The following is an 18,757-nucleotide window of genomic DNA, read 5'->3' as shown; positions in this document are numbered from 1 at the left end:
CGCGATGATATAAGCTTTGCCACGGACGACACGCTTGGATCTCAGCTGCCTTCTTTGCACTGAGGTCCTTGTCGTGATCTTCCTTGATGCTAGTAAGGCCGCCGGTCCACTGCTCCTGAGCCTTCTCGAAGCCAGCAATTTTTGCCTCCAAGACTGCAATCTTCTTCTCTTGGCTCTTTCCCAAGCGAATTAGGTCTTGGATCTGCTGGGACGGTGACGGGGTTATCTTGGTCGGTTGGGTAGTTGGACATGGCGCCGGGCTTCTCGGTCGTGATGCCGAACAGGGCCGTGTGGACATCGTGCTGGCAAAGGTGGGCAATGTCGAGGTTGCTGAGGTGGGCAGGGGGCCAAAGGGTGTTAGCGTCGACTACGACACCGTTATTGTTCTTCTGTCCCTTTAGCATCGAGGGGCTGAAGTGACATGGATGTCCGTCTCCTCGGCGAGGGGTCCTCTGAACGCACAGGACTCTGCGCGCTCGCCAGACCAAGAAGTCTTGTCCCATTCTCTGAGATCGAATGTCGGAGAGATTTATTTTCTTCCATGAGTTTCTGGTTCAGGCGTTTGAGGGCTACGTTCTCCCTCGAGAGACAATTATCTTGGTCCGTACCAGACATTTGGACGTCGTGGAGGTGATCCGGCGCATGGCCCTCGCTCTTGATTCTAACAGACGCGTTGCTGTTCTGGTTACGTTGGTCGGGCATCTCATTTTGGACTTCGATGTCCTTGGTGCAATTGTGGCATCCTACGGGCGGCTGAGCGTTTTGGGCTTCAGGGTGACTATGTGGTCGACTCGGTTAAGGTTGTTGGCCTTTTTACGGAGGTTGAGAATCATGTCGAGGGTAATCATCATCTTCGACTTCTGTGTAGCGCTTCCAAAGCCTTGGGCGTTCGACGAGGCTCGCTCGCGTGCGTTCTTTAACAACAACAAAATGGCCTTGACGTCGGCGGCCGAGAGGGGGCCAAGACGGTTGATCTCGAGGGCAAGGTAGAGACGTAAAAGGCCGAGTTGCCGCGGAGGTGAGTGAACACAATGTGGCCTTGGGTGGCGCTCGTTCTCTTCTCGCAAGACGCGGCTCTCCTCTCCGCGCTGGCTCACGAGGTTGTTTGCGGCGCGAACTTCGTTTTCGCGTTGGTTCACCAACAGCTGGGCGGCGCCGGCCTCGTGGCGCGCCATATCGTTCTCGTTGCGCAAGGCGGGGTTCTCCTGCGCGAGGCGGTCGTTACTCTCCTTGTTGTCGGCAAGGCCGCGAGCCCACTCCTCCTGGGCCTTCTTGTGGCCAGCGATCTCCGCCACTATAGCTGCAATCTTCTCTTGATGCTGGCGGCGATCCCCGGCGAGAGCGTCCTCGATGGCTGCTCGCCACTGGTTTCCGAGCCAGGGAGGGAGGCCAGGGAGCCAGTCGTCCGGGCGCCGCCACCTTCGTCGTCGGACAGGTCCATGGCGCTTGAGGAGAGTGACTGGTCGCTAGCAGGGCGAAGCCGTTATCGACATGCTCGGTAACATGGTCATAATTCTAAACCGTCCCTGACGAAAAGGAGGCCGATGTGGTTGCGGTTACTGATCGTGAGGTCCTTCCTCCACGGCTAGAAGAAACCATCGGAAATCACAAAATACGGGGCTAGTACACGGAAGAGGAGAGAGAAGAGCATTAGATATATCAATGTGCATACATATACAAGACCGCCTTAGAAACCTATAGAGAGGAACGGTTTAGGCGATCATACGACCTGGTGGCAGCAGAATTGGCAAAAAAAAAAAACACCGCGCGAGAATATGATCAACACCCACCCTATCGATGAACCACTCTATAATACGAGCATCAATGTATCTAGAAGCACAATGGTACGTACTCCAGGTCCTATCTGGGCCATGGGCATTCCCCGATTCCAGATATGCCTACCACCATCGTCCAGGGAACTTGTTATGGCACTGGCGCGAAACCTAGAGGAGGATTGCGAGATGCTAATATCAGTTGCTACAGGATAGCTACTGGGTACCTTGACTCATATGTGAAAAGGCAAATGGGCCTTGCAACTAGATTGCTTCGCACAAATAACCGAAGGGGCGGGTTCCATGTGGAAAACACTCTGAGATCGTAAGCAAGAGCTAGTCTTATGTGTCATTGCTGAGTGTTGATATTGCAGTTTGATCGATGCGAGTGTAAGGGGGGCTAGGTACATCGCCGAGAACGCATAACCCAACCAAAATGAGCATCTGCAGCTACCAAGACATCCATTGCACCTCTTACACGCTGGAAAAGGCAAGCATACACTATTAGTCAAAATAAGCGGCTAACTCTCTTGTCAGTGCCAGGATATGTTGATAGGCAATTAGAGATTTGACAATATAATGCTGTGGCGCAGGCTCTATTTGGCCAAATCCGAATTACCAGATCAGTCTAGACACCGCCTCATCACATCCGCCACACCTCAAATCGGACCATGTTTATGCCCACTCCTCTCAGTGATAGAAATAGTCGCGTATCACTGTCTATTCTCTACCCATTTCGCTTTTAAAAGCGAGGGCTGATGCTATTAAAACACGGATTAATCTATATGTACGCAGTCGGCAAGTGTCACGTGTATTGGGCAAGTTCTTTACAGGCAGCATCTCGCAGTAAATCTGGGAACTCAACTTGTGAGGGCAACCATTTTTGTATGTTTGTTTATTGCCATTAAACCATGTCCATCTGGGGGAGATCCATGATCACGACGCCAGTTTTGGGGGGATTATCAACGCCCAAAATGCAAATCCTAGCATATGTACTTCTGTTTTAGGGTTCCAGATGCCCAACGAATTTTGCAAGGGCTCATCTCTATCCATAAAACCACCCGTCTTATCTATCCGAGATGAGTCTACACCAGACCACGAGAGTGGAAGAAGTGCGGTTCGAGGCGATCCAGAGACGACAAAAGAACCAAGGGATGCCGTGAAAGCATAACACATGGCTCATTTTCAGGCAACGATCATGACGAGAGGAGAGGACTTTGCTTAGTCCTCGTCCATCTTGTCGTCCTCCTTCTCGCCCTCGCCCTCGAAGTCGTCGTCATCATCCTCGTCCTCCTCGTTGGTGGGGACGTTCTCGGCAGCCTTGGCCCAGTCGATGACCTTGCCTCGGGTGCGGCGACCGCCCTCGACGATGTTGCTCGGGTCAATCTCGTCCATGTTGTCATCGTCTTCCTCGGCAGCATCTGTGACACGTTAAAGTGTTAGTGTTCTGGCTCTCGTGAATGGTATTGCGGTAGATCGCGTGTGCGTGTGCTTACCCTCGCCAGCCTGTTGCAGAGTAATAATAGTCAGTATAAGTGATGCGACGCAGACTAAATTGGGGGGGGAATCAACTAACCTCTTCGTCCTCGTCGCTGTCCTCATCCATGGACTGGTCAATGGGCTCCTCAGCATTGGCGGCCTTGCCCTTGCCCTTCTCAACCTGTGCCTGGGCGGCCTGGTTGGTCTGCTCAGGGACGGTTGCGCCGTTGGAGCTCGACATGGTGGATGGTGGAGGTGGGGTGTGAAAGACAAGTGAGATTGTGTGTTGTTGTTGTTTACAAGTAAGTTGGAGGGACTTTGGCACACAGAGAATCGCAAAAGTCGCAAAGGTGGGAAGAAGACGGTGAGAATTTTTGGGAAAAGAGGGAAGAATTGGTAGAGGAGAGTTGCAGTTGCAGTTGCAGCAGCAGATGCAGGTTCGAGGTGCAGGTTGCGAAAGCTGGCGACTCGACTGGCCCAAATCAAATGGAGCTGCCACTGCAGGTGTTTACTAGCGCCAATCGGTAAACACGCCTAGAGCTTCATTTTCCAGCGGATGGTTGCTGGCGGCCACAGGTGCTAGGTGACCGCTGGCACAGTGGGGGTGAAGGTGGGACTCAACGTGATGCACGTGGAGATAGGCCTCGAGTACATGCGATAATGAATTGTATGTAGGTACTTACCTCCTAGGTACATGTAGGTAGGAAGTAGGTAGGTGGTGGACAATGGAGAGGAATACCCTGATACATAAGTAACTGACCTTTACATTGTTTGCACCAAACTGCTTTTCTGTGTAGATCATAGCTGATTGTGTATGACTCTGGGCGCACAATTAGTGAACACGATGTGGAGGACTGCTCCAACAAGTAATGGAAGTTGGGTGGATAGATATCCCCCAACTGTTTGATGGCTTGCAACTTGGAAAGAGGGAGGATACAGCGAGACAAATCCTTCCATATTCCGTGCCTTCTCCGTCTGGCTTCACATGCAGTCTATCTCTTCTTGGTGACATCTCTCCCTGTTCCCTTAGATTGCTCACTTGCCTTCTCCACCGCCACCGGTCAACGTAAGCATGAGTACAATAGCAATGATCCACCAGTACCTGTAGAAGGAGCATGAATTAGCAATCATAATTCCAAAAAGCCGTAGTGGTACAGCGCATAGCGGGATCGGGGTAGAATAACGATAATAATAACGACAAAACGTACCTCTGCAACAATGTCTTCTCGGGCTCCTCCGCGACCTTCCGGCCCTCAGGCGACAGCACAATGGGCTTGTTAAGCTCGACCTGGCTGCCCGGCTCCGCGGTCCGCAGGACGACCTGGGGCCCGAAGTCGCGGGTCTGCCCGGCGTCGATGCGCACGCCCTTGAGCACGACGCCGACGACATCCCCGCTCCCCTGGCCGACGAGTCGACCGTCAAGACAAAGTGCGGCGCGAACCCCTTGTCGAAGTTGGCCGTCGACGCCAGGCTCGTTGACGAGGCCCACGACTTGGTCGCGGGGTCCCAGGCGCCGACCCGCACGTGCCGGGGCGCCGCTGCTCTTTGTCCTTGGCCTTGTCGTTGTTCGTCGTCGTCGTCGTCGTCGTCTTCGTCGGGCGATAGGAGGTCGGACGGGTACTCGAAGGATGTCACCTTGGCAGCCGAGGCAGGGTCGGCGCCGGCGAGTAGCGCAGCGTCGTAGACGACCTCGCCCAGCAGCACCGGGGCCGGCGGTGATACGGCAACGGGCTGGATGTAGATGGGGACTGTGCGCTCGGCGGCGGCGGCGAGACCGGCGAGGGCCGCGAGGCTGGAGACGACGAGGGTGGTAGACGTCCTCATCTTCGGTTCGGGCGTCTGTGGTTGGTATTATTACGTGAGGTCGTCTTCCGTTCTGGTAATTTGCGCCCGTGTACTCGCGGTTGCAGAACTAACAGTTACGCTCCGGCCGGGGCGTAATGAAAAAGAAAGAAAATAAGAAAGTAAGAACCCTTCGCGATGACCCAGGCAAACGAATATGCCTTTGCGTTGCGATTAGACGATGCGATGGTTGAATGAACGGTAGTTACCTGATGAGGTAGCAGGTATTCGCGGCGATTGAGCCATTGGGACGGACCGGGCACTTTAGCGGTCGATCGGCCGAGAACGAACACCAAGACGTTGGTAGATAGGGCTCGAGCTTCTGCAGGACCAAATTGGAACTGCATCTGTCTGTCGCTATGGATAGGGTTGGCCAGCATTTGCAACATAAAACAACCAACAACCCCCTTATTATTAGGTATACTGTAATTGATTTACAGTTTCTTAGCGACGCCTGTTTCTGTTATTCTTTAGGTTAGATATTACGTGCAACATATCATGCATCGAGTGCACAATTGCGGGTGAAGGGCAAAGTACCGCTAGAGCGATGGTTGAGGTGATGCATTTTCGTATTCTCATTGCCCCTACTCTCGATTCGTCGAATCTTGGGACAACACCCGAGAGTCCCTGTCCCCTCACTTCGTTTCAGTACCGTACAGCCAAGTTCGAAAATAGTATCTGAGTCCCAATCATGGCCATAGAGTAGCCCTTTCTCTCCACCATGAACGTGGCTGTCATGCGACATGAGTACATATCATGCCCTCTTCCTTCCTAAAATCCGTATTCGCTATGACAGCCTGTATTTCGCCGTATAACTCCAGAAACCCATTCCCGCTGCATTGCATTCCCCGTGGGCTTGATCGAGTCTCCCAATCAATTCATGGGCACCGATGGCACTGTACTATCCTCGACGCTGCCATCTTGATCGGAGATTTCGTCACTATCTTCATCAATATCGTCGGACTCGTCCCCGCCGTATTCGTCCGCCCCGGGAATTGCGTCTCCTTCCAAAGCATATCCCCCGCAGCGCTCAACTAAGCCCTTGTAATACGCAACCAGGACTTCTGGGTTGGGGACAATTTTCCAGTCCACTCGATAGAGAAATTCGAGCTCCAATAACTTTAACTCTGCCACTTTGACTCCTCCGACCTTGGCATAAAACGTATTGTTCCAGAACGAGTCTGACAAGCCCTTGCCTGCTACTGTGGCAGCGGTGATTAGGAACCGATGTACGGTCAGTGTATTTATAGTGAAATCTGGGTATAATGCACACAGACGGTCAATGTAGTAGACCATGGAAAGAAGCAGAGGGGGCGAGAGCGTGGCGTGTTTCGCAAGCCGATGTAGGTAATCTAAGACCGAGATCCCAGGAGCAGTCCTACAGAGGGACATTAGCAAAAGCCCCAGGGATGGGAGTGGAGTATATAGTCACTGACCTCGAATGGAACCTGGTGAGATGGCTATTTTTCATAGCTATCGAGTCGTTGGTCTCGATCAGCTCACTGAGCATATTTGAGATCAGGACAACCATGTCCTCCACATCGCATAGCTCGTATCTCAGAGGTAGCACTTTGGGAGGGCCTTCGGACGGTCTTGACCGCTTGGGTGAATTGCGACTCGATGTAACGACAGATGACGTGCTCGTGGAGCCAGTGGCAGTAGAAGCTTGAGTGAGGTCTTGCGAATTCCTCCTCTTGGCTGGCGAGAGAGGCTTCTTCGCTGCCGCACTCGCCTGTTTGACCTCCTCGGCCCTTCTGATGGGCTCGATATTCGGCTCGGGTGGCGCTTCGGGGATCGCAGACTGGGGATCCACCACTGCTGTTGTCGTTGTCGCTGATGGTATTCGTACCGCGCCCGGTCCGGACGTGGTCGCATTGTCGGAGGCGTGGGGCCTAACGCCCTGGAGCATCACCGTGGGGTCAAAGGGCTCCATGGGTGAGTATTGTGTGGCCGCGTCAACTCCAACATATTGTTTCGGGCGGGATTGGGGCGTCGACTTGTTTGGGCTGACTAAGGAGCCCGATGGAGAGTGCAATATGGTATGTTTCGACTGCCGCCGTGGCAGAGCGGCCGTGACCCTTGGCGACTGATGGGGTGAACGGGTAGGTGCATAGTGGAAAGTACGAGGGGATGCGCTCGTGGGTTGTGGTGCTATGGGAGACGAAGTCAACATGGTCCCCGAAGCATCCTGCTGCGATTCTCGGTGCGCTGCGATTGCGAATGTTGCTGCTTCTTCGCTCCCGCTTTTCGCTGCCCCTCCTCCGATGTAGTGGCGCTGCAAGAAACGGTGAGGGCCTAACCTAGGTGGCAGGGAAAAGCCGAGGCAATGTCGAAAACGACCGTGGCCGCACTCGTATACTACTCTTTCTTGCTCGGATTTGCGAACAATGGGAAAAGATGGGTTCTTTCAAAACTCTCGTGAGGCAGGCCCAGATAGACCCCTATTGCCCAGACAGTCCAATCACCGTCTGTCTCCGTTTAAAGGTCGTGGAAACGGAACCCTCCCTATTGCTCAGATGTTGCTGCGACTAAAGACCAGCCGATTAGGTGCCAACCAGACCAGGTTTTGTCGCGCCTCTAATCCAAAGGCGATTTGATGATTCCAGCCCAGCTTTTTCTTGGCGGGCGATACGACGGGATTTCGATCAAGAACCGTGAGAGGGTACGTACGTAGGTATGTGTAGATTGGAAATGGTACATGAAATAATTGAGTGATGAGCCCAGTCCAGTCTTTCTTCCGTCAAGATCGAGGTCCAGGTCCAGGTCCAGGTCGGTGGCACAAAATCACATACGAATTCAAGATTGCAAAGAGAAATATAGGCAAGCAGTGATGCAAGCGCAATATGGATGTGTGTTACTTAAGTAATAAGTAAGACAAAAACGAACGCCCTAGGTCTTGGCCGTTCAAGGTTGTCCCTCCCTCTCCATGCAAACGTCTGCTACACAGTAACCTTAGTCCGCTGTTCTGAGAGTTGTTGCAAGTCCTGCTGCTGGTGCAAGGTTGCCCCGCTGGCCGTCGAAGATTTTGTGGATTGAATGGTTGCTCAGTAGTGGCTACTAACCCCCAGGCCAGAACCAGGCGCCAGTCAGTTAGCGATGAGTCCAGCTAGAGGAACGACCATAGAAAAATATTTGCTCGGTGGCCTGACCCAGTCCCCGATGGATGAATGGATCAATCATGGGGTTTCGAATGCTCGTTTTGGGCCTACCGAGCGTTGCGATTGCACCGCAGGCTTGACTGCACAAGATGGAGGGCAAAGATCGGTGTGAATTGGTGGGCAGGAGGGTGACAAGTGCCTGGTCCGATACGGATTACATACAGGTCAGTGCTATTCGTTATTTGTTCAACTTCCGGTATCAGATCAGGCCGACTTGCCGGCTTGCTCACTCACTTACAGTAGGTTGTCTGTCTGCCTTCCTGCTGTGCTTCATTCCGTGGCATCTTCATCCATCAAATCGCCATGCAAGCTGATGAGTACCACGATGCGGCGCTTCGCTTCACTCCATGTTACCAGCCAACACTATAGCCTATACTCCGTATGTACATGTAGCCTGCTTACTACTCGACATGGCTTGTCGGTGCCATCTTGCCCATCAGTCGATCGTCAATAGTATACTGCTAGCCCCGGTTGTTTAGAGTTCCGGCTAGCTGCTTGTTGTAGGATGCCACATTCTTCGAGGCCGCATCCTCGTTCGCCATCCCCTCCATGGTGGTTTTGCTTGACCGAGCTCTCAAACAGGTTAAGCTGCGTCTTGGATGACAGGCAGATAGTACATAGTGTTGGCATTTCTATAGGCACGCACACAGCACTGTGGGACCTGGGATCGATGCTCCCAGGAACATGGTGATGCCCAAAGGCACAGGGGCCTGGCCAGCCACGAGTGACAATACAGAGCTTTTGTTGGCTGGAGTCGCCGCATTCATGTTGGCCACGACTCGCGCATTATGGGGGCTTCTTCCCACCACTCAACTGATAAGAGGTCTGAAGGATTATATTCCCACCTACACAGACCTTGATGGCCCTCCAACTTGCATCTTTCTCGTGAGCTCCAACGTCTTTCGTCAGTTCCGTACCCGCCCTTGGCACGTACATCCGGAATACGCTCTTTTTTTGTCACCAGCCCAACATTAGTGGACCACGGCGGTGATTGCCCGCCAATTCTTCGCGGGGTCCAAGATAAGCCGCCTGGGCTCTACCGGAACAAGGGCAGTCACTTGATGCTGGATCGGGTTGTCTGCAAGTCATCACAACTGTCATCATCTCGTCATCATTCTTGATCGCACACGACGAACTGCGCGGGGAACCCCTCCGAACCACGTGCTCGCCATCAACGATCACTCTCTTCAGGGGCGTCTGGCCTGGCCTTATAGAGTGCACGTGTGCCAGCTTGAGTCTTGGTTTTCGTATTTCTGCTGTATGATACATGTCCGAATCCTACGGCGGACGATCGAGACTTGAATCGCCAGAAAGCTAACCAGCATATTATGCCATTCCATCCGCCTTATTTACCGTAGAAGCACTCCTGTGTTCCTCTCACTATCACTTCCTTTACCGGCTATCCCATCGCTATGTAGTTATTCCACATCTAACCTGCCACTGAAAACCATCGCGCCAGTCGTACCCAAGTCTATCGTGCTGACGACAGGATGGCTAGCAGTATTGTTGTGTTGCTGGGATGGATGGCTTGTAGCAACAAGTCAACGGCACAGTGAAAACCCATTACAAAAATCGAATTTCATGGCTGAAAAACTCAAATTCGCTCTTAAAAAATGATATATAGCAGCTGAATCATGCTCTGTATGTTATGCAACTACTGTGGATGCTTCATTTGCCAGACTGCAGTTTTCGCCCGCTCCCGCACGTCGAGCTCCTCGTCGTTCTGCCCTAGGCTTTCCAGCTTGTTCAGGAAGCCCAGCTTCTTGAGCTCGAAAGCACGCTGGGAGCAAGCCGGCGCATCGCTATCATCGTCTCGCCACGTCAGGTTGTTGATCAGATGGCAGAGCGCGACCCTGACCTCCCGCTCCTGGCTGCTGGTCAGCCCTGCCAGAAGCTTCAACAACTCCTTCTGCGAGATAACGAGCTGGCGGTGACGCGGTATGCTGGCTGCCAGATGAACCAGAATGTAGACAACGGCTTCGATAATCTTGGCCTGGGGGTAAAGAACCCGAGCCTCGCCTCCCGTAGCTCCACGCCGTCCGAAGGGGTTCAGCGTTTTCGTCTTCAGTTTTGATTCCAATATCTCGAAGAAACGGTCCTGGCCAAGCGTGTTGAAGAGATGGTCAATCATTTCCGTCGTGTCATTGGCCGAATCTGCGCCATTGAGATGAGGTTCGCCAATCAGGTTTCGGATGAAGCCAAGTCCCTTCTCCTGGACCTCGAGATCGTCCTGCCTCGCCTTCCGCACGGGGTTGAGTTCCATCTCGCGGAGAGCATGTAGCCGTGCGTCCGCCAAGCGAAGTATCCGACTATCAAGCGCGACCTGTTCTTCCAGAGGCTTGTACGAAGATTCGCGATTCTGATCATCGATGTCCATATCATCATCTTCTTCTTCACTATTGTAGCCATCTCCCCTTGCTCTGGTCGAAGACAATGCCGCATCTTCCATATCGTCACAAATAATTCGAATGAGCCACCCTGGCTGCAGTTCCTCCAGGCAGTTCTTCTTCAACTCTATGCTGCTAGCATGCACAAGGTGGTTAAGAGCCCATATCGCGTTTAGTCGCAAAGCTGCGTTCTGGGATTTGGCGTGTTTGCAAAGTGTCTTGACACGGCCCGCAAGGATGAACGACTGTAGCAGCGCATACGTTAGTGAAATCCAATTTGTATATATTGTTCGGTCGAAGCTTACCTCTTTCATAGGACTGAAGTCCGTCACCATGTTGCAGACCACTGCTGTCGCTGCAACCTGGACCTCCAACTCGTGGTGCTCAAGAAGCCTCTCGATGGTCTTTTCCACAGCATTGTCCATCAGCGAAGTCCGTAATATACTCACCGAGCGGGCCAGCATCCGCGTCGCATAACACGCCGCAACAATTACTGAAGTCGGGTTTTCTCCAAGCTCCGACTTCGCGCGGTCATCTTGCCCTCTCCCCGTACCGTCGCCGTTAGGCTGCTCCTTCGACTGCCTCGGCCGGACTGGGGACCGGTAAAGCGATTCCTTGATATATGGGATCATATCTTGGTCCACAATGGCTTTGCGAAATTCTTCCCTGGAAGCCCCTAGTGCGCCAAGAGCCTTCAGCGTACTCTCCCTTAATCGGATTCGATGCACAAGCAGCGGGTGCTGTCCAAGCTGATCTAATTGACAAGTTGGGTCGTCATCACTCATCCGTACCGGTTCAGAATTTGCATTCAGTGACCAAAGTTCGGTCTGAACGGACGGGGGTTCGGCATCATATGTACTCTTTAGAAGTTTACATAACAGCTTGACGGCTCCCGAGTCAAAAGCAGCCTTTTGGAGGCTATCACTGTCTGTTACTAAGTGCGTCAGTATTTCGGGAACGCGTTCGATGACTGGCCAGGTGGACTGGGTCCTCGAGTCTGGTGGTGACGTGTCTGTATCGTTCGCGTTGCGATCAGCCACGTCTAGGATCTGCAACAGCTTAGGCACAACCGAAAGCCCAAAAGTAGTCTCCCTTGGCCTATAAGTGAAGCCACATTTGAAGAGAGAAGCCAGGACCGAAGCTGCAGCCAGCGCATCAAGACCATAACACGACCGTACCAGCCCTATAAGCCACGGGACCAAGGGGCTTTCTGGGGTTTCTGAGTCGTCTGTTCCTCGGGTCGCCTCAGTGATGGTCCATGACGGAGAATCCGTACCCGGTCTTGATGATAGCAGCGGAAAAGACGGTGCATGTGATGATAGACCACGTAGTTGGATTGGCGTATATGGCAATAACAAGTCCATGGGTTCGTAGTCTCTGTGTTTCATGGGCCGCAGCCCAGCCAACTTATCTGGGGTGTCTGTATGAACCTTCCAATATGTGTCCCAGTCGCTGTCAGTGTTGGGGAATACCGCCAGGATGGACGGTGAGTATAGCAGGCGGCAGGTCCTATAAGGCGAGTCTGTAATGATGGCAGCGATGGAACCCAATATATCGGACAGATCTACGCCTGGTCTGGCGGGTGTTGGAAAGCAATTTGAAAGTCCGTTCGACTGACTGATCTCCTCGGCACGTGGTATTACCTGACCTTCAGCAACTGCGAAGCTTGCCAGCCGTGTAGCAAGAGCATCAAGGACACCACAGTTGACGAGGGCAAACTGATGACGCTCTTCGCGGCAAAGGCTGATGATAAGCCTAGCCACGGCAGAAACTTGTGCGGATACATCATTCTTCAGGATAGAAGCAAAGGACTCTAAATGGTCGTTCGCAAATATGAGGTTTGCCAGAGACTTTGAATCGGGGGATGGTTGGGAGTTTCGGCTCGCTTCATCGGTCGGTGGAATGGGCGCAAAAGCAGCGGCTTCCGTGACGGCGCGCAATATCCTCAGTGCCGTTAGGACAATCTGCGATCGCGGACTTCGCAGGCAGGAGTGGGCCAGTACGGCTTCGACGGCGCCCGAGGCACAAAGAGGCAATAGGAATTGGTATCCGGCGTTGCAAAACTCGCAAGGAGCTGCAGGGCATAGAGTTGTACTAATTCGGTATCGTCAAGGGGCGCGCCCTCTGCGTGCTGCTGCGTGTCGTTCCCATGCAGTTCTTGAGGCGGTGCTGATTGCCTGACCAGCCTGACAAGCGGCGGGAGTATGCCCGACTGTATCCATTGCTGTTTCTTGTTGATATGGCCGATAATGTCATGCTTCAGAGTCCGTAGGGCAGCGAGTTGGTCGGCCGGAGTTCCGCTATGGAGCAGCGATATATCGACTGCCATGATGATAGGATGGGTCGGTCGGTCGATAGAACAAGTAGCCGGAATGGATGAATGGACAAATACTTGACAATAATTGACGGGAAAGGTCACCAAAGTCTCCTTGGGGTTCGAGTGCTGTTGTGCAGTAGTTGTTGTTACATGGAATGAGTTGACTTTCAGAAGGTGCTAAGCAGCTGGCGCCAGTCCAAATGACGTTCGATTTAGAAGGCGTGCCGAGTCGCATCACCAGCAACCAGACAAAAAAAGTCCGGGGCAACAATGGCTTAGCTAGCTCCGCTTGGCGGGGGGTCGCCAGGATAAGGCATTCCCACATTCCACTACTTGTACTGCAGGGGTAGTATATTCCCGAGGTCTGTCTACTGGTCTGTGTCTCAGTCTAGCATAGAAAGCATGTTGTTAGTATTCAATAAGTAGGTAGGATACATGCATGCCTTAAGTATGAACTTGGTGAACATAATAATAGTCTTCTAATAAACGAGACCATAGGTAGCTGTGTGCCTCCTTCTAGATATTGCATAAGACCCAACCTTGCAGTGTCTTGGATCAAACGCCCCTTCTTCTAGTGAAAGTGGCTGCATATGGTTACATGTAGATGTCCTGAACAGGCAATGGACGCAAATAACCACTCCCCATGGCTGCCAATCGCAGTGCAGCCCAAAGCATCAAGCAGGTGCAGCCCCGAACCCTCTCACAGTTCTTTGCCTGGCACCTTGGCTTTCGGCGTAGAGCGAGGCAAGCCCACACCGAGAACAAAGAAAATCTTGGCTAGTAGCGGCAGCAAAGTCGACACCACCGTAAAAGCGTTGGCGCCATCCCATCTCAGCGGGCTGCAGAACCACGCAAGACCCATGGACTGCACCAGGCTGGCGACATAGCCAAGGTCGCTGAGGATCGCCGCCCCGAGGATGTGCTTCCAGATGTGCACGTGCTGGTAGATGCGGAGAGTGACGACATCATGGAAGGCGAACATGAGCCATGCGCCGCACATCTGCGAGAAGAGCGGGTACATGGCCGTAGTGTACGGCACGGAAGGCAGGCTCAGCCGGAGCAGGTCTCGGGGCGCAACCACGGCTTGTACGGCGCCGAGGGTGGCCATGAGAGGCTCGGCATAGTTGAATATAATGCGATAGGTCAGAGGTATAGGCGACATAATGGTTGTAATCGGAATTGATCTCGGAGATGCAAGCAGGCTTGTTTTCAACTGTTGGATGAGTAGCTGAGGGCTTATAGAAAAGGTGGTATATCCGAAAGGACAGAGAGAGTTTGGACTATCTGACTCTCGGTAGCCCCTCACGTCTGTCTGTGCCTGAACCTTGCATTTTACCGGCACTTGCACAACACTAGTTGATATGCAGTTAGCTGCCTACTTACTTCTCAAGGCACACTGGCATGCGGCAGAGGAGGAGCTGAGACACGACGATAGCCGGAGCGCTGATAGAATCTGCGAATGTCACATCCCCAACCTTCAAATACGATTGACACAGTGGCCTTGGCCTCGGAAGTTATCAGCATTTGACGCGAAAGGCCAGACCTCGTGAGCGTCAGTAGACCCCAAAACGTAGCCCTGATTGGGCAACGACAGGTTTCTGGTCGATCCAACTGCCGGCATGTGAAGAAGACACTCAAAGAGGTAATCCATGAACAACAAAGCTGCAGATGCTTGGCTTGCCATAGGTTTACCTCATATGTACGCTAGTCAATTCCCAACATCTCCAACGCCGCCAGCATCAGGCGCCTGTCAAGCCTCCCGTCTTTACTCAGTTCCCAGCATCCAAATTAGCGAACGACTAATAGCCTCTTCAAACCACCAGTGGTATACCTCGAACCTGCTTGAACAACCAGCTTTTATATCGTACGACGGCGGTGATTTCGCGTCGCGAGTAATCGTCTGGTCTCCTCCCAACATGGCACGATTCACTTGATCGGCAAGGCCAAGCGGCAAGGCGTGCCCAATTGACCTGCCATTGATGTCACGGTTTACTAATGCATCGAGACTGCGACTATAATGAACTGGCTTGCATAGGTATGAGCTAATCAGCTAAGTAGCACTACCGAGCGTGCATTGCAGGGTTGCACCCGTTGGCTATTCGCTTCCCGGGTATCCCGCGCCGTGTCCAATCGACTGCCGTTCAGGTCTTGGGTTGGACGGGTTTCCATACTCAACAACCCTACGCCCGAGTCTGCCGGTGGTGGGTCAGAGAAGGCGCTAGATTAGGTAGGCCATCTAGATGGAAGCTTGCTGTCCGGTTGCTATCATGGGAGAGTGATCACGCGTTGACGTGATCACAAAAAAAGGTTCTGGCATGATGACCAATGCCGTTGAAGCCCGGGCTGGACGTCGTATGACCGACTGGATTTGCCGAGCAGACCCGGCCAAGCTCCGATCGCTGCCCGCGAAATTCGACTATGACCAGTACCTTCCAGCAGCATCTGCACGAATGCCACCCTGGTGTTCCAACTGGTCAGGTTACAACGGCCCATTCCGCATAGGGTTGCGATGAACACCAAAGCGCCAAGTCCGTCGCTGTTAGCTGTCGGACCACTCGGATTTAATATTCTCCCTCCAAGATGCCATTATTCACAAGATCGCCGCTCCTACCGGTGCGTTGGTGTGAGTTTAGGGACATCGGAAGGCTGCTCTTCCAGTCAATATCCTCTCTACTCCGTAGAGCCAGACCTATATAAGGTAGGGACCTCCTTTCCTCCCCCTCAACCCACATTCACACGCTTTATGATTCAGCCATACAGTGAAACTTGCTGCGACGCCAGCTTGATCAGTAATATTGGAAAGCTCCTATATTGAGTTGACTCAGTGCTCTTTGTAAAGTTCCCTCAAGACCACCTCTACTACCCCTATTTCACATTCTTCACCAATGTCGCCTGTTATGGGTCTCATCCTCCGCAGCAACCAGGCTCTGGACATCAACCCTCCAGCTGGAAACGAAGCTTTCAGCGTTCATGGGTCGGACTGGCTCTGGGCGGTCACGGCTGTCTATGTTATTACATTTCTAGCCTTCTACGCTGCCAGCTTCAAGCCCTTCTCGGGTGAGAAGATATTCCACTATATATTCTCTGTCGCGTTGCTCGTAGGATCGATAGCCTACTTCGCCTGGGCCTCCGACCTTGGGTACAGCGTCGTTACTGTCGTCAACAGCAAGCCCACGTCCTCCTGGACGCGCCAGGTATTCTGGGTGAAGTACGTCTATGTAAGTGTTTCCACCAGGCACTAGTTAGCCACAAGAACATGATCACTGACAAATTCGTGAAAGTGGGTTGTGGAATTCCCTGCCATCATTCTCTCCCTCGGACTTCTCAGTGGTGTCTCGTGGGCAACTATTGTTTATAACATCTTCCTTTCTTGGATCTGGTGAGTACTTGATCCTGTCTTCTGTCGTATGATACATCTACTGAATGCTTGGTCAAGGGTCGTCTCATATCTTGTCTCTGCCTACACTACCAGCAACTACAAATGGGGATTCTACGCCTTCGGTACCATTGCCTGGCTCATGTTGGCCATCAATACCCTGGGCCATGGCGGCACCTCTGCCAAGCGCGTTGGTCTTGGCCGAGACCACTACGTCCTATCTGGATGGGTGAACCTCCTCTGGCTTCTCTACCCCATTGCTTTTGGTCTCTCCGATGGGGGTAACATGATCGGTGTCACGCCTGCTGCCATCTTCTTTGGCGTCCTCGATGTACTATTGTTGCCAGTCACCTCCATAGTCATTCTTGCTCTCAGCCGCAAGTGGGATTACGGCAGACTGAATCTAGGTAAGGACCTTCAAACCGCAATACTCTGTACTCTGTATTGAGTAACAGAATACTTACTGACCTCGACGTAGCATTCACTCGATATGGCCGGGTCCATGACGCAGGATCGTTCCTGAAAAGAACGCCCCAGCAGCTGCACCGCCTCCTGGTGTTGCTACGCAGCCAGCTGTATAGACGATGGCTACCCACGTTCCGCTCATGGACTGATAGGAAATCATACTCAGTAAAGGCTTGCCGCCTTACTCCCATTGACATGATACCACGGAGTTCGGGACCACGGCGCTGTTGAAGCTCAACTGGGGATCGCTGACAAGGTCGGCGGCGTCCAAAAAAGGCAATCCCTGCGCTCACTCATTATTGACTTGATATGATACCCAACCACTCATTGACCCCTGACGATATACGATCTTTACAAAATTATACCCCCGTTTATGATGTTTAGTATAATAGTAATGATATCAACGCCATTCGTTTGCTGCTTCCTTGAATATCGGCCATTTGTATACCAAGTAGAGTCCGGGCCAGTCCAGCGAGGCGCAGAAGTATTCATTTCGATGCGAGCGCTTACAAAGGTGTATCCATGAGTTCTACACAAGTACCTAAGTGAGTGATGTGCTCTAGTTCATCACGCAATGTTTCAATGCAAATTCCGAGCACACTAGATTACACGGTTACACAAGGAGTCATGGTCCGCGAAAGGGGTAATAAAGGCAGTTAAGGCGATACGGTTATCCATGAGATTTGGCTAAGCAGTTGAGATACCGACCGCTAATATTTTCAAGTAGGTATATTCCAAGCTTGTACTATGGATTACCCTGGGCTTTTAACTCTCCTGGATCCAAATAGCACTGGAATCAGCGCCATTTCATGCCAGGCGTGTATGGATCTGATTATACTGTCTCCGACGCCTATCTATGGGCAAACCGCTTGCAAATCCACAAATATCTCGAACAGAGTTGTGTCACATATCGTCCAAATGACGAAAGTCCGGTATGGCCTCAGCATGAGGCTCAAAGGGAGATTATGTAAAGCGCCGCCACTGCTCGACGTGTGGTTTAACAGCACCCGGTATGTTAATGTCCAACGTCCCACATGGACTCCATAAAGCCGATTCCAACGGGAACCGATGGCTCATGGGCGATGATGATATTAGAGCCTGGATCCGTAATCGGTCCGTTGTTCAGCCCTTGGCCACGCGACGGCACAACTGGTAAACAGCCCCCCAAAAGAATATTGCGGATAATGGGAGATGAAATGCAAAATGCGGCGGCCCCGACAACTTAAAGATTTATGTTGGAACCCTTTGATATGTACTTGCCAATTCATGTTATGGTCACAAGCGCCTGTACCTCCTTCCATTCCAGGGCATCACCGAAACTGAATTCACACCATATGTCGAGACAAAATATACGTGTATGGCTACCCCTATCTTGACCACAGAAACATCGAATAGGGGTAGCTCGTATATCTCCTAGACCACACGCGGTGGCTTTTCACCGTGACGGTTTAGGACATAACGAAGTGACCGAAAAGGGGGGGTTGTCTGTGTGACCACGAGGTTCCAAAAACGGCTTTTGTCATCGTACAGTGTCGTCTGTCTGTGAGACCCTCTTTTACCATCTCGTTGAGCACGCGCTCCCGGCAACGGCTGCTTCTGCTTCTGTTTCTGCTGCGGCTGTTGTGTGAGGCAACACATGGAATCGCGAATGGGAAAGAAGGAAGCAATATCTATCTGTTTCCGTCATCTTGGTCGATACACACTCCTGAAAGGGAGGTGGCGGCGGCTCTTCAACTCCTCGACATAGGAGATTTGGTGAATCCGTATCAGCAGAGCCATGCAATACGATAAGATGCCCGCGTGGTTCAGGGAATCGAGTGGCTTCTTAATCTTCTCAACAGGAGGGAGCACGTCAAGGAGTCAGCCTTATTGATTACATATTCACGTCTCTTCCCTCGGCTCACTATGTAACATGGCACAACAAGCACCGACATCGCCAGCACCACCCACAGGGGTTTCCC

General features: G+C 52.3%; 8 protein-coding genes across 8 annotated transcripts; 1 reads left to right on the top strand and 7 right to left on the bottom strand.

Annotated features, from left to right (window-relative positions):
* Nucleotides 1-89: 89 nt before the first annotated feature.
* On the bottom strand, nt 90-404 carry PG994_001915 (uncharacterized protein; the record flags this gene model as incomplete). The annotated part of the gene is made up of 1 exon (XM_066853324.1): nt 90-404. One exon carries the CDS (start codon nt 402-404, stop codon nt 90-92), a length of 315 nt encoding a protein of 104 aa, XP_066721465.1.
* Nucleotides 405-743: 339 nt separating this feature from the next.
* Nucleotides 744-1,873, bottom strand: PG994_001914 (uncharacterized protein; the record flags this gene model as incomplete). Its single annotated transcript, XM_066853323.1, has 2 exons — nt 744-1,466; nt 1,853-1,873. The coding sequence occupies 2 exons, from the start codon at nt 1,871-1,873 to the stop codon at nt 744-746; spliced, it is 744 nt and encodes a 247-aa protein (XP_066721464.1).
* A 1,106-nt stretch (nt 1,874-2,979) lies between these two features.
* PG994_001913 (histone specific chaperone chz1) lies at nt 2,980-3,492 on the bottom strand (the record flags this gene model as incomplete). Its single annotated transcript, XM_066853322.1, has 2 exons — nt 2,980-3,193; nt 3,345-3,492. The coding sequence occupies 2 exons, from the start codon at nt 3,490-3,492 to the stop codon at nt 2,994-2,996; spliced, it is 348 nt and encodes a 115-aa protein (XP_066721463.1). The 3' UTR covers nt 2,980-2,993.
* Nucleotides 3,493-4,286: 794 nt separating this feature from the next.
* Nucleotides 4,287-5,075, bottom strand: PG994_001912 (uncharacterized protein; the record flags this gene model as incomplete). Its single annotated transcript, XM_066853321.1, has 3 exons — nt 4,287-4,353; nt 4,460-4,593; nt 4,668-5,075. 3 exons carry the CDS (start codon nt 5,073-5,075, stop codon nt 4,287-4,289), a joined length of 609 nt encoding a protein of 202 aa, XP_066721462.1.
* An 891-nt stretch (nt 5,076-5,966) lies between these two features.
* PG994_001911 (cyclin) lies at nt 5,967-7,266 on the bottom strand (the record flags this gene model as incomplete). Its single annotated transcript, XM_066853320.1, has 2 exons — nt 5,967-6,471; nt 6,530-7,266. 2 exons carry the CDS (start codon nt 7,264-7,266, stop codon nt 5,967-5,969), a joined length of 1,242 nt encoding a protein of 413 aa, XP_066721461.1.
* Nucleotides 7,267-9,905: 2,639 nt separating this feature from the next.
* Nucleotides 9,906-12,967, bottom strand: PG994_001910 (Armadillo repeat protein; the record flags this gene model as incomplete). The annotated part of the gene is made up of 3 exons (XM_066853319.1): nt 9,906-10,883; nt 10,944-12,602; nt 12,734-12,967. The coding sequence occupies 3 exons, from the start codon at nt 12,965-12,967 to the stop codon at nt 9,906-9,908; spliced, it is 2,871 nt and encodes a 956-aa protein (XP_066721460.1).
* Nucleotides 12,968-13,655: 688 nt separating this feature from the next.
* Nucleotides 13,656-14,117, bottom strand: PG994_001909 (uncharacterized protein; the record flags this gene model as incomplete). The annotated part of the gene is made up of 1 exon (XM_066853318.1): nt 13,656-14,117. One exon carries the CDS (start codon nt 14,115-14,117, stop codon nt 13,656-13,658), a length of 462 nt encoding a protein of 153 aa, XP_066721459.1.
* A 1,723-nt stretch (nt 14,118-15,840) lies between these two features.
* PG994_001908 (uncharacterized protein) lies at nt 15,841-16,886 on the top strand (the record flags this gene model as incomplete). Its single annotated transcript, XM_066853317.1, has 4 exons — nt 15,841-16,173; nt 16,237-16,334; nt 16,392-16,738; nt 16,810-16,886. Coding segments are annotated over 4 exons (855 nt in total), but the record flags the coding sequence as incomplete, so codon positions are not given.
* Nucleotides 16,887-18,757: the final 1,871 nt, after the last annotated feature.

Source organism: Apiospora phragmitis (assembly GCF_038363925.1).
Source record: "Apiospora phragmitis strain CBS 135458 chromosome Unknown utg000002l:1.0-5516284.0:1.0-5523493.0, whole genome shotgun sequence".
NCBI classification, from domain to species: Eukaryota; Fungi; Ascomycota; class Sordariomycetes; order Amphisphaeriales; family Apiosporaceae; genus Apiospora; species Apiospora phragmitis.
The sequence above is the reverse complement of the archived record's forward strand: the minus strand, read 5'-3'. Positions and strand labels throughout refer to the sequence as shown.